The sequence below is a fragment of the Eucyclogobius newberryi genome, unplaced genomic scaffold (assembly GCF_026437365.1).
Source record: "Eucyclogobius newberryi isolate DKJ021-1_F unplaced genomic scaffold, fEucNew1.0.hap1 SCAF_19, whole genome shotgun sequence".
NCBI lineage: Eukaryota > Metazoa > Chordata > Actinopteri > Gobiiformes > Gobiidae > Eucyclogobius > Eucyclogobius newberryi.
In genome coordinates, this window is record NW_027315823.1 from 30,937,796 (window position 1) to 30,950,123 (window position 12,328).

Here is a 12,328-nt window from a genome sequence, read left to right on the forward strand (position 1 = left end):
CTGTTTACTTTTAACAAGTTATTATTAAAATAGCTTTTGCTTTGGAGTCGTCAGGAGTTTACTTGAGATGACTCTGTGTCTGCAGTGACCTGTAGTGACCTGCAGTGACCTATAGTGACCTGTAGAGCTCTGGTCAGCACAGACAGACTAAACTCACTGGTCAGCACTGAAGATGAGAAAGATACTCATTAGAACATTGATATATTCTGCACATTTAACAGAGAAAAGCTGGAATATGTTATTGACAGATTTACATTTCGCTCTGTAACACAAAAGTTCCTCTTTTCACATTCATTTTTAAAGCTAGAACCAAAAGTCATTTACTTATGCATAAGTTTAAACCTTAGAAGTTAGAACATAACTGACATGTTTGCTAAATCTCTACATATTCCATGGAAGTAAATCCATGACATTCCTATAGAAAACAAGTGTGTGCTTTGCTGTGTAAACACATCACACTTCATTATTAAATGGGTAATAAAACCTCAAATGTAGTCTCAGCCCCTGTAAGTACAGCACTGAAACTTTTACATACGTTTACATTTATATGTGTAAGATATGACCCATTTCAACAAGTTATATTTGAATTATTGGTTGTGTTTTATAGCACATAATACAAACATCACTTATTTCCCTTCTTTCTCTAGTTTTCCTTGATCTGTGCATAACCTTTTGTCTCTTAGAACATTTAGTAAGAGAAATAATTAGTTATTTATTTGCAGAACTCAAGCCATCATGACGTGTTGTTGCATCTTTGTGTAGCTAAACTTTAGCTTACGTTAGCTCGTGTTGGCTCGTGTTAACTCGTGTTAACTTGTGTTAACTGTGTAATCGTTGATTTACACTTCACATGGAACGATGTGTGAAACGTGAGGAATGACATACAAACACGACTTACGTGTATCGTGGTCTCGTCACTTTCTTCTGCTTGTGTTTAGTTTCCGTCACGTGTTCTCCCGATGCTTGTTCATGAGTGTTACGTGCGCGCTCGGTGCGCGTACACCGTTCACCGGAAGGTCAAAAATTTATTTTTAAAGTATTTTAGAAACAGTTGAAGAGTGAAATTCCTTCTATTTTATTTTTAGACTAAAAACAATTTAGCATGTTAGGTAATTTTAGAGGCCGAACTCTTGAAATGGTCAAACCAAAAGGCTGCATTCTGCGAAGTGGCCACTACTCAATTTGGAGCCAGAGGCAGAGGGGGCGTACCCTATCCAGATATGATAATACATCCATGATTCGCCCCCACCCTTGCGAAGAGCGATCTGGCTCCCCCACCCAACTCGTGACGTAGTCTCAGAGCGCTGTGTGCCCCGCCCACCCGTGACGTAGCCCCACAGCTGTCTGCTGTAAGCTCCGTGGAGCAGCGCGGAGTGAGTGAGAAACGATAGAACTTCAGATCAACATTACTTTGAGCCGAAATAAATCTGGTGTTTATTCTACAGCGTGCGCAGAACAGATATATCTATAGATCTATATATATATATATATATATATATATATATATATATATATATATATATATATATAAATGTCTTATGTCCATCGCGCTCTTATTTCCTGGTTTTTCGGTATCAGATAGAACTTCTCTCCGTTTATTTTCCCGGTTGCTGCATCAACTGCCACATAAACCTTCACCATTGTGATAATAGTAAAGAGTGCGATATCATTAATGAAGTTTTGGAAAACTGAGCCGTGTTTCCTCGTAAATCGAAGCAGAAAAACTCTGGGGCTTGAATGAGGAGACTGCGCGGAGCCGGGGGGAAGGGGGCGGGGGGCGGGAGGGGGAGGCGGGTGGAGAGAGGGGAGGGTGAGGGGGGATGATGACGCGTGCCTGTGATTATGACGCGGTCTTGTGAACACGCCCCGTCAGTTTGGAGATTCAAGGAAAGGAGATAGTCTGTACTATAGCTAAACACTGCGGGAATCAATCAAAAAAACACTCTGGGTACATATATGAAGCACAAATAGCAATGTAAGAAGGTTAAAAGCTCTGAAAAGTCGAATTTGCATGTTATTGGACCTTTAAAAGTCTAACTATAACATGTTCGGGGATTTTTTATTTTTTTCTGATAATGTCTTTACTTACTTACTTATTACTTTGAACTGTTGTTTGAGCTGCTACTTCAGAGAAAAGTCGGTGGTGTTTCAGAAAGTGGAGTCGAACAAAGCACTGCAGTTAAGAACGATGTGTCAGCCTCAGAACAGAGTGACCTTAAGTGTCCTTATCACACGTCCTTCCTGAATGCCAATGCTGTTTTATGGCACTAATGCATTTCAAACAGACAACATCAGACTCCAGGGACTTTTTCTTTTTATATTTTCCAAGTTCAAACCTTTATTTTAGAGGCACAATCTAATCTACAAACTATTCTTGCATTTAAGGAATAATGCTTCATTATCAAGGATTTTCATAGATGAGAATATGATGTCACTGCTTTGGACAAACACCTGCTTTTGTAGAGAGCAATATTTTATTATTAACTTTAATTTACCTTGAGTAACGCCATTGGTTATTGTTGTTGTTGGTCTAGGCAGATTGTCAACAATATAATGTATTCCAATATTTTTTTTCTTATGTTCAAATCTCCTTGCCAAAGTAAATTTAGTTGGGATTCTCGGTTCTATGTTATTGGGTAATTAAGCCTGTAATGTCTTAACAATTTCTGGTCGTAGAAAAGGGCATCTATGTGTTTATATTGGCAATTTTGAATTAAAATTATAGACTGAACTGTAGTTTTGAATCACTTGACAGAAATGGCACCAAAAGTAAAGGGGAGCTAAATTAAAATACTGGACATTCAAGTTTTAAGATCTATAGAGCATTCATTATTGACTCAAAGATTTGAAATCAAATGCTGGTCACTTTGTTCAGTGCTTGTAAGCTTGGCTAAGTATATTTTACTTCATGCAGCTTTAAGTATGTCAGAGTGACGTGTGAAAAGTGACAGACTGTTGCAGACTGTGCGATAACGCGAAACGCTGAAGTTGTAGGAGTTGGGAATTCGCTGCGGTTCAGCTGCCTCCTGTTTGCAGATGGATCGGCCCACTCACACATACAGCTACACACAGAGACATTGCAGACATGAAATAGACTTAATATTCATTTTCCTAACCCTAACTTTAACCTTAGGGTGACTTATTACTGACCAAAAGCCTGACCTGACACATAGCTCATCACAAACATGTTTAGGCCAGCCACGTTTATACACAAAGTAATTCAAAGCACTATACATAAAAGGCACCATGTTTAGTCCTGACTCTGGGCACCAGCAGGAGGCCGGTCCCTGAGGTCTTCAGAGTCAAAATGGTTCATATGGCACTAACATGTGTGAGATGTACTTTGGTGCTAGGCCATGGAGAGACTTGTACACAAGCAGAGCTGCTTTAAAGTCTATTTTCTGATCTGAGCCACAGGGGCCAGTGCAGTAAACAAACCAAACAAAGACAGAAACAGGTTCCATTTATTAACTCTCTGATCCGGTTTAAGTGCCGTCCTGAAATTAAGATTGGCAAAACTAGGGCTGAACGATTTTTGGAAAGATGTCTGATTGCAACGTTTCTGAAGACCAGAAAAGTTATACTGCACTCAAAGCACAGATTTCCAACCTTTCCAGGGGTTTTAGCATTTCTGAGAAGACTGAAATAGGAACTGTATTTCTGAAAAGTTTTATACGTAAAAGGAATCCATGGACACAATATATTGACCTTGTACGCTTCGAGCACAGAGACACCTAAAATACAGAGCGAATGTGGATCCATCCCACTCTAACTCGGTGTCATCTGCTTCTCAGTCCACGCTCAGGAGAATGGGCAAATCTGAAAGCCAAATGGACATCATGGAAAAATCGAGTAAACCTGGGAAACATCGCTGGACCGCGGCTGAGATCGGGCTGTCCGTGCTGCTGCTGCTGGTCAGCTGTGCCCTGGCTGGACTCGTGGTCCTCTACACGTCGGCAGTGAAAGGTAAAACTCTACGAACAACTACATGGGCCTGAGCAGATTACAGGCGTGTGGAATAGACAGCTTTATTATCTTAAGTCTTTTTAGGACACACTTTTAGACTTTGCCTGCTCGGTGTCAAAATCATTGCCCATAAATTGTTAGTTATAGGTAGTATTTTGCTTAAATATTTCATAAACATTACATACTAATTCTCAAGTATGAGGAAAACATGTTCAAACCAAGTGTTGATTTAGCTGATAATGACTATAATTTTGATGTATTCACAATTATAAAAGCATTTGACATGATGTAAAAGATGTTTCTGTTTCCATGTTGTGTTTTGGTTCTAAACTGATGAACAGAATGAGCTTCACTTTGAGTTGCTATGGCTAAAAGCAGTTGGCCCTTAATCCAGATCTCTATTGAGGACAGTTAATGACACCCAGTTATATGTTTATTGCCATTTTTAAAGTAGGAGGGCATGTTTTGACTATTTCCTTTTACAACAAAAATACTATTGGTGTAGTTTCACGATTTTTTGTGGTGTTTTTTATGATTTAAAGAAGAACACCCTGTAATTGTGGTTTACCTTGAGCCGTAAACTGAATTGTAACATTTTGAGTTGTTTTGTTTTCATAAATACTTCCTCTGCAAGGTCACAGTTTTGTCACTTTTGGGCTTAAATAGTCTCCGGTTATTTCACAAAGATGATGTGCTTTCATTGCATTACATGTTGAGATCTAATTCACTGTTTTCACTGTATCCATCAAAGTTATGTCACACCTCTCTGACAGTCTGAGGCCCATTTGTGACGCTTGGTGGTAAAAAATAGCATTCTGTTTTATACCAGAACACACTATTGAATAACCTATGATTACACTGAATTTGAAGCCCCCTCAGAGGAGCCTGCAGTCTGTCTTGACCTTGCGTCTTCAAAAACACTAATCACAGCTATTTACTTGTAACATTACCTCCGTCTGCGTGCGAATCTTCTCTTCTCCAGAGCAATCTAGCAGGCCGAGTGTGACGAGTGGGTCCAGGGGCTCCACACTTGAAGGTACAGCTCCACAGCTTTTGGACACAACACAAAATAATAGTTTGGCATGGGTCAGATACTGAAGTCTGCCCCTCTCTGACTTCATGACGATGTGAAATGGTTGACAGAAGCTGCTGACAGAAACTTTACAGCACAGTTTATTTACACATTTTTACACTTTGTCTTCTCAGTAATGACTTTAAAAGTGTCTGTTTTTCCAGGCCAGCAGGATCACTCCAGCTTAGAAAGTGTTTGCACCACCGCTGACTGTGTTACTGCAGGTAAGTGATCATATATGTCATTATTTCAATAGAACAAGTCAAATGTTGTTTTAGTATCCATAAAGATGTAAGAATATTTGTGATTAAGTTACATATTTTATCCCAGTTTGGCTTTTCTTTTTTTTTTTTTAAATATATAATTTTACTTTGATTTCACACAAGGAAATTCCACAACTGTTACCTAGCAACCATGTTACACTGGACCAAAATTAAGTAATTTGCATCTAAATTGTGCTATACATTTAAATGGCATTCTGGGTTTTCCTAGTGTGATGTCATAAATATGTCATTTTCAACATTTTTAACACATACTGCTACTTGATAGGTGTAAATTATCTTTTGTGTTCACTACAGATATTCTCCCACCAAAAGAAGTCAAAATTAGTATAACGTACAAACCGTTGCTCTGTAATTTCTGCATTGCATTGGTGTAGTTGCAAACCAGTAACCATTATCACTTTTTGGGTTTAAAAAAAAAATATATTGGACAAAACTAGTATGAGGCCATATGATAATATTTTTAAAACACTATTTTGTGTTGATTATTTATCACCATAATTAACAAAAATTTAAGAAATTCCTTGGCCATAGTTGTTCAGTTGTGCATGAAAAACAAAACAAGCAAACAAAAAACTAAGAAAATAGTGGTAAAACATTAGCATTAAGTTAGTGAAGTATAGGTACCAATGCGCAGGACTTAATCATAATGATGAATATGTAATAAACAAGAGGTGTAAGTATAGTTCAGTACAATATGAAGGAGGAACATGGCTTTTATCTGACCTTTCCTGTTTCTCTTGAAGCTGCGCGGCTGCTGCAGAACATGGACAACTCGGTGAAACCCTGTGAGAACTTTTACCAGTTTGCCTGTGGCGGCTGGTTAGAGCGGCACGTCATCCCTGAGACCAGCTCCAGGCACAGCGTCTTTGACATCCTCCGCGACAAACTGGAGATCGTCCTCAAAGGTCAGTGCTCATTCTGACCGCTAAAGCTAGTCTCACTTTAGCTCCGTCTGCTCTGAAAATGAAACAATATTTTAGAAAGTAGTGATGGATGGATTGATGCCAAAAGGTATTGACAAGTCACAATTGTCATGCAAAAAATATGAATACAAAAAAGCGTAAATTACAGCTTTTGTTAATAACATATTTATCACATTTTTAGATTCATTTATATTAAAATGTTGTTACACTGACATTAATAACTTTTTTTTCTACCCAAGGTGTAATTATTTATAGTATAGAAGTTTCCTTTTTTTTTTTTAGCATTTTACAAAAAAAAAGTTACTATCAGAAATCGGATGGAAACTAAATTCGTTGCTATTGCTAATCCAATTTAATCCAATTTAATCCAATTTAATCCAATTTAATCCAATTTAATCCAATTTAATCCAATTTAATCCAATTTAATCCAATTTAATCCAATATAATCCTGTATTTCCTAGTGTGTTTCTTCATCTAGTCCAGGGATGGGCAAACTTTTTCCTCCTGTTTTCATACAGCTACCATTTAATTAAAATGTTAATTTAAAAGAACCCCAAAACAAAACAGATTTGACCATGATTAAGTTCCAGACAGTTTAAACATCACCAGTGTTCAAGCCCTTTTTATATATGTATTTATTTCTGCAGGTGTTCTGGAAACACCCAGCGACGCAGACAGAGACGCCATCAGGAAGGCCAAAGTGCTCTACAGCTCCTGCATGAATGAAAGTGAGACTCAACTACTAACGATTCAAAAAGTCTGGCGTAAAATGAACAGTCGACGTGTTTTTTAATGTATTTCTTTTCATTTACTCTCAGGTCTCATCGAGCAACGGGATTCGCAGCCTCTGCTCGAGCTCATCGAGAGTATCGGAGACTGGCCCGTTGCATCCGATGACTGGAACAACCCAACAGGTACGAAACTAAATCTGGGAAAAAATGTAACTTTTCACATTTAGAGTCTTAATTTGCTATTTCCATCAGCGCTGCAACTGTAAACTGTGTAATGGCGCTGAAAAGCATAAATTTTTAAATAAATCAAGAGTTTGATTGGTAAAGTCTGGATTATAACTCACAGCCTTTTGTCTTTACACGTGTTGGATCTGATATTCTATTTCTCATAGAGCAGATCAGGGTTTTTTGTGTGTGTAAATGTAAACATCCTTCAATTTCAACGTTTTAACTCATATTTTTGGTCATGGGCTGTTATCTGGTTTTCTATGCACTGAATAGTCTTAGGAATAGTAGGAATTAAGCAAAAAAAAGGTTTTATAGTAACTTGTATTATATAACTTAAAATAATAGATGAGTTGTTACTTTCAGATAGTTCCTCTTACAGTGACTTTTCCCCAAATATGTTTACTCTTACTTGAGTCATTTCTTGGACCATTACTTTGTACTTCTACTTGAGTCATATTGTTTGGAAGTATATGTTCCTGAAGTATATAGTCACCTCTGCCCTGTGGAATCCTCCTTTTACAGCTTTGTGCTTGGAGACAGGTATTCTCATTCAAGTGACAGTGCCTTAATAATAAAGCCCACGCAGCACTTTCTCCGGCTCCAGCTCCACTTTAATTAAATGTAATCATTGCCTGCAGATTAAACAGAATTACTCAACATAAGGATTTACCCGCTGTGAAAAGTGCAAGAGAAGCAATAGGTCTGGGGTATTCAGGAGGGTTTAAAGTTGCTTCTTGGTGTCATTTTCAGAGGAAGTTTGGAGCCTGGAGGACACTCTCGCCGTCCTCACAGCTCGCTTTCACAAGAAGGTTGTGCTGGACATGTACGTGTGGACAGACGACCGCGACTCGCAGAAACATATCATCTATGTAAGACCAGAGCAAAGGCGTCTGAAGCCTCGGCAACTTTTAACCATTTTGTTCTTTGGACATGTCCAGATTGATCAGCCAGGACTGGGAATGCCATCGAGAGACTATTACTTCAACGATGGGAACTACAAAAAGGTTATACTTTGTTTATATCTAGTGACAGAAATACAAACACAAATAAAGTATAGGCCTTTTTATTGGGTACAACTTTGAGCTACATTAAACTGTTCGGTCTGGTCTGCAACAGTTTGCTACAAGCATTATTCGACATGTGTCCTCATATGTATTTTTGCTGGAGTGGACATTTATACATGTTCTACCGCTTGTTCCTGTTCGAGGTCGCGGGTGACAGGAGCCTAGCCCAGTGACTTTGGGCCTTAGGCGGGGCACACCCTGGACAGGGGCCAGCTCGTCACAGGGTTTAGTCAGTAGAGTTGACAATAGGAATTGGGACACACTGGCTGTATGAGCTTGAGTGAGCGTTAGACCTGTATAAAACCTGCCTTATTATGATGAATAAGAACAACTGTGATAAATTATGGTGCTGAAAGTTCAAGCTTTTTATGTGTTAATTTTTTATTCGCAGCTGCAACGATTATTTTCTATTATTTTCTATTTTGATTAGTCGACTATTCAAACTAGTCTTTTGAAATCCATTTTCAACCAAAGAAAAGTTAAAATATAGTGGCTGAAGGCTTCTAGAAAGATGATATTTACAAATAAAGTGTATTATTGATTTAATAAAAAAATATCAATAGTTTATTCTTGACATTTTGATTTAATAATGCTGCTGTCTTTGTTATAAAAAGGTATTTTTGTATTTTGTTTTAGAGTCTGTAAAGACCAGTTCAACTATGATTATCTTTCATAGTCGAGTAGTCACACGATTAATCGATCTCAGTCACATTATTTGGTGAAACGGCTGGTTGCTTGGGACACACTGACACTAATGGAAACAAGTCCTGATTTAAAAGTCCAAGTCCTGTTCTTGTAAAATCACTATTGAAGAAATAGTTCCTTTGACAATGAATCTTCATCAGAGTCGCTGCTCTGTAATTGCTTGACAAGCCGTTTGCATTAATGAACAACTGAACGACTGTCAGCGACTGCGTTTCACTGATGTTGCTTTTATTGCCCCGCAGGTTCGAGAGGCGTACCTCCACTTCATGGCTTCTATCGCCAGAATCATTCGCGAGGACAGGAACTTGACTCAGGACGACGAGCGCGTTTGGGAAGAGATGATGCAAGTGCTGGAGCTGGAGACCGACATCGCAAACGTGAGTGCCACTGCCTGCCACAGGAGACGAAACCCAGGGAAACGTATGGGCGCGTTGTCAAAGCTTCCAGTAAATGGGCATCTGGGGGCACGTTGGCTATGTAAACCCAGGCCCGAGTGCCAAGCTTTCAGCCCGAGTCTGCAGCTGTTGTGTGCAGAGGGATGCATGGATTTGATGAATGGATGTGGCTATGTAAATGTAAACGTCGCTTCTCTGGTTTTGTGCAGGCCACGTCTCCGGCCGAGGAGCGCCAAGACGTCACAATCCTTTACAACAAGATGACCCTGAGCGAGCTGCAGAGCACTTACAGCTTCAACGTGAGCACTGCTGATTTTACATTTAGATGAACTACTTAGTCAGATCTACGAAAATGACCTGTTCATATTCTGAATGTAAATGATTGATGTTGGAATTGGCCTGGCAATGTTAAGACCACTCAGGCCATTTTAAGACCTGTCGTATGGCCATCTGTCATCTGCAAAAAAGACAAGAACCTTCCAATAGGAATCTCAAGTTCATTGGTGTAGAAATATTAGCTTGATTCTTGATGTTCTGACTAAATGATCAGGAAATGTTGTAAATGTCTAGCTAAATCGTCTTGAAAGAAGTCAAAAATGTGCCTTATCTGAGCAAACCTGTGGTCATAGCAATAAGTACTGGACTGGTGAAAATGTGGAAGTAGACCAATACTCCTACACTGAAAATGTGGAAGGAGACACGTGGAAAAAATGACTTTCATACTTCATTTTTAAAAAGACAGATATCAGGAGCTTTGGACTAAATAGGACTCATATGTTGTACTTTTTATGTCGTGATTTTGTTTCTGTCATTGTGCCTTTATTATTATTTTTTAATATTATTATTACCGGTATCTTTGTTTTGCTTTCTGGTCTTGTTCCTTTATGTTTCATGTTTGTACAGTAGCTTTTTGTACAGTAGCTTTTTTATTTATCATAAAATATTGAAATTATTTAAAAAGTCAAACTGATGCTTAAATACAGTGGTGTCCAAACCTTTTTCACCGAGGGCCGCATTTTGAAACTTCTATGGAGCAGAGGGCCCCAAACAACCCGGTAATGTTGAATTTGAAAGTGAATCGATGAGCATCCGCACCTTTATTAATACTTGGAACATTGATAATAGGTTATTATCACATCAAAATGCTTGATTTTTTCCAATTTTACAGTAAAAAGTACCGGTACTACTTTTTGTTGTTTGGACCAACTTAGCAGGAAACTGGAGGGCCAACAAAAATTGGTCTGCGGGCCGCATTTGGGCACCGGGCCGTAGTTTGGACATGTCTGCTTTAACACAACATGCTACATTTATATCAAACTGAAGTTGTAATCTAGAATGTTTTTTAGCATCCTCAAATCTGTCAATATCTTATAAAAGTGTGTGTTGTTTGTTTGTTTGTTTGTTTGTTTGTTTGTTTGTTTGCTGGATTTGAACAGTGTGTGGCAGCACCGTTTTCAAAAAATCAAATTCTTTTTTTGTAGGGTTTTAATTGGACCAGATTTATCCAGGGCGTCCTCTCCAGCGTGTCAGTGGAAATCCAGTCGGAGGAGGAGGTGGTGGTCTACAGCGCCCCCTATCTGGAGAAGATGAACGAAGTGTTGAGTCGACACAGCGTCCGGTGGGTTAAGTACAGTATGACGGTAAAAGAGATGTGTCACGTGTCACGCAACTCATTCAAAGTGATTTTTATGGTTGTAGAACTATCCAGAACTACCTCACGTGGCAGCTCATCATCGACAGATTGAACGGTTTGAGTCGCAGGTTCAGAGATGCCCGAGCGCGATACAGAAAGGTACTCATCATCCATCCATCCATCTTCTGCCGCTTTATCCGGGGCCGGGTCGCGGGGGCAGCAGTCTGAGCAGGGACTCCCAGATTTCCTTCTCCCCAGACACTTCCTCTAACTCCTCCGGGGGGATCCCGAGGCGTTCCCAGGCCAGCCGAGAGACATAGTCTCTCCAGCGTGTCCTGGGTCTTCCCCGGGGCCTCTTCCCGGTGGGACATGCCTGAAACACCTCCCGAGGGAGGCGCCCAGGAGGCATCCGAAACAGATGCCCGAGCCACCTCAGCTGGCTCCTCTCCACGTGGAGGAGCAGCGGCTCTACTCCGAGCTCCCCTCGTGTGGCCGAGCTCCTCACCTTATCTCTAAGGGAGCGCCCAGCCACACGGCGGAGGAAACTCATTTCGACCGCTTGTATCCGCGATCTTGTTCTTTCGGTCACTACCCAAAGCTCATGACCATAGGTGAGGGCAGGAACGTAGACCGACCGGTAAATAGAGAGCTTTGCCTTTCGGCTCAGCTCCCTCTTTACCACAACGGTCCGATGCAGCGACTGCATCACTGCAGCCGCTGCACCGATCCGCCTGTCGATCTCACGCTCCATCCTACCCTCACTCGTGAACAAGACCCCGAGATACTTGAACTCCTCCACTTGGGGCAAGGACACCCCACCCACCTGGAGAGGGCAAGCCACCTTTTTCCGGTCGAGAACCATGGCCTCGGATTTGGAGGTGCTGATTCTCATCCCAGCCGCTTCACACTCGGCTGCAAACCGTCCCAGTGCATGTTGCAGGTCCGGGTTTGATGGAGCCATCAGGACAACATCGTCTGCAAACAGCAGAGATGAGATCCTGTGGTCCCCAAACCGGACACCCTCCGACCCCTGACTGCGCCTAGAAATTCTGTCCATAAAAATTATGAACAGAACCGGTGACAAAGGGCAGCCCTGGCGGAGTCCAACATGCACTGGGAACAGGTCTGACTTACTGCCGGCAATGCGAACACAGCTCCTGCTCCGGTCATACAGGGACCGGACAGCCCTGAGCAAAGGGCCCCGGACCCCGTACTCCCGGAGCACCCCCCAAAGGACACCCCGAGGGACACGGTCGAAAGCCTTCTCCAGATCCACAAAGCACATGTGGACTGGTTGGGCAAACTCCCATGAACCCTCGAGCACCCG

The 12,328-nt window shown here is 40.8% G+C and overlaps 1 protein-coding gene across 1 annotated transcript in view; it reads left to right on the forward strand.

Annotated features, from left to right (window-relative positions):
- The window catches only part of mmel1 (membrane metallo-endopeptidase-like 1), a 44,585-nt gene that overhangs the window by 13,063 nt on the left and 19,194 nt on the right, over positions 1 to 12,328 (forward strand). The window contains exons 2-13 of the mRNA XM_072452629.1: positions 3,795 to 3,966; positions 4,949 to 5,002; positions 5,203 to 5,262; positions 6,066 to 6,227; positions 6,893 to 6,973; positions 7,064 to 7,159; positions 7,955 to 8,073; positions 8,143 to 8,208; positions 9,216 to 9,350; positions 9,578 to 9,667; positions 10,850 to 10,986; positions 11,067 to 11,160. Coding sequence (XP_072308730.1) covers positions 3,810 to 3,966; positions 4,949 to 5,002; positions 5,203 to 5,262; positions 6,066 to 6,227; positions 6,893 to 6,973; positions 7,064 to 7,159; positions 7,955 to 8,073; positions 8,143 to 8,208; positions 9,216 to 9,350; positions 9,578 to 9,667; positions 10,850 to 10,986; positions 11,067 to 11,160 — 1,251 coding nt within the window. The 5' untranslated portion in view covers positions 3,795 to 3,809. The remainder of the gene's footprint in view (positions 1 to 3,794; positions 3,967 to 4,948; positions 5,003 to 5,202; positions 5,263 to 6,065; positions 6,228 to 6,892; positions 6,974 to 7,063; positions 7,160 to 7,954; positions 8,074 to 8,142; positions 8,209 to 9,215; positions 9,351 to 9,577; positions 9,668 to 10,849; positions 10,987 to 11,066; positions 11,161 to 12,328) is intronic.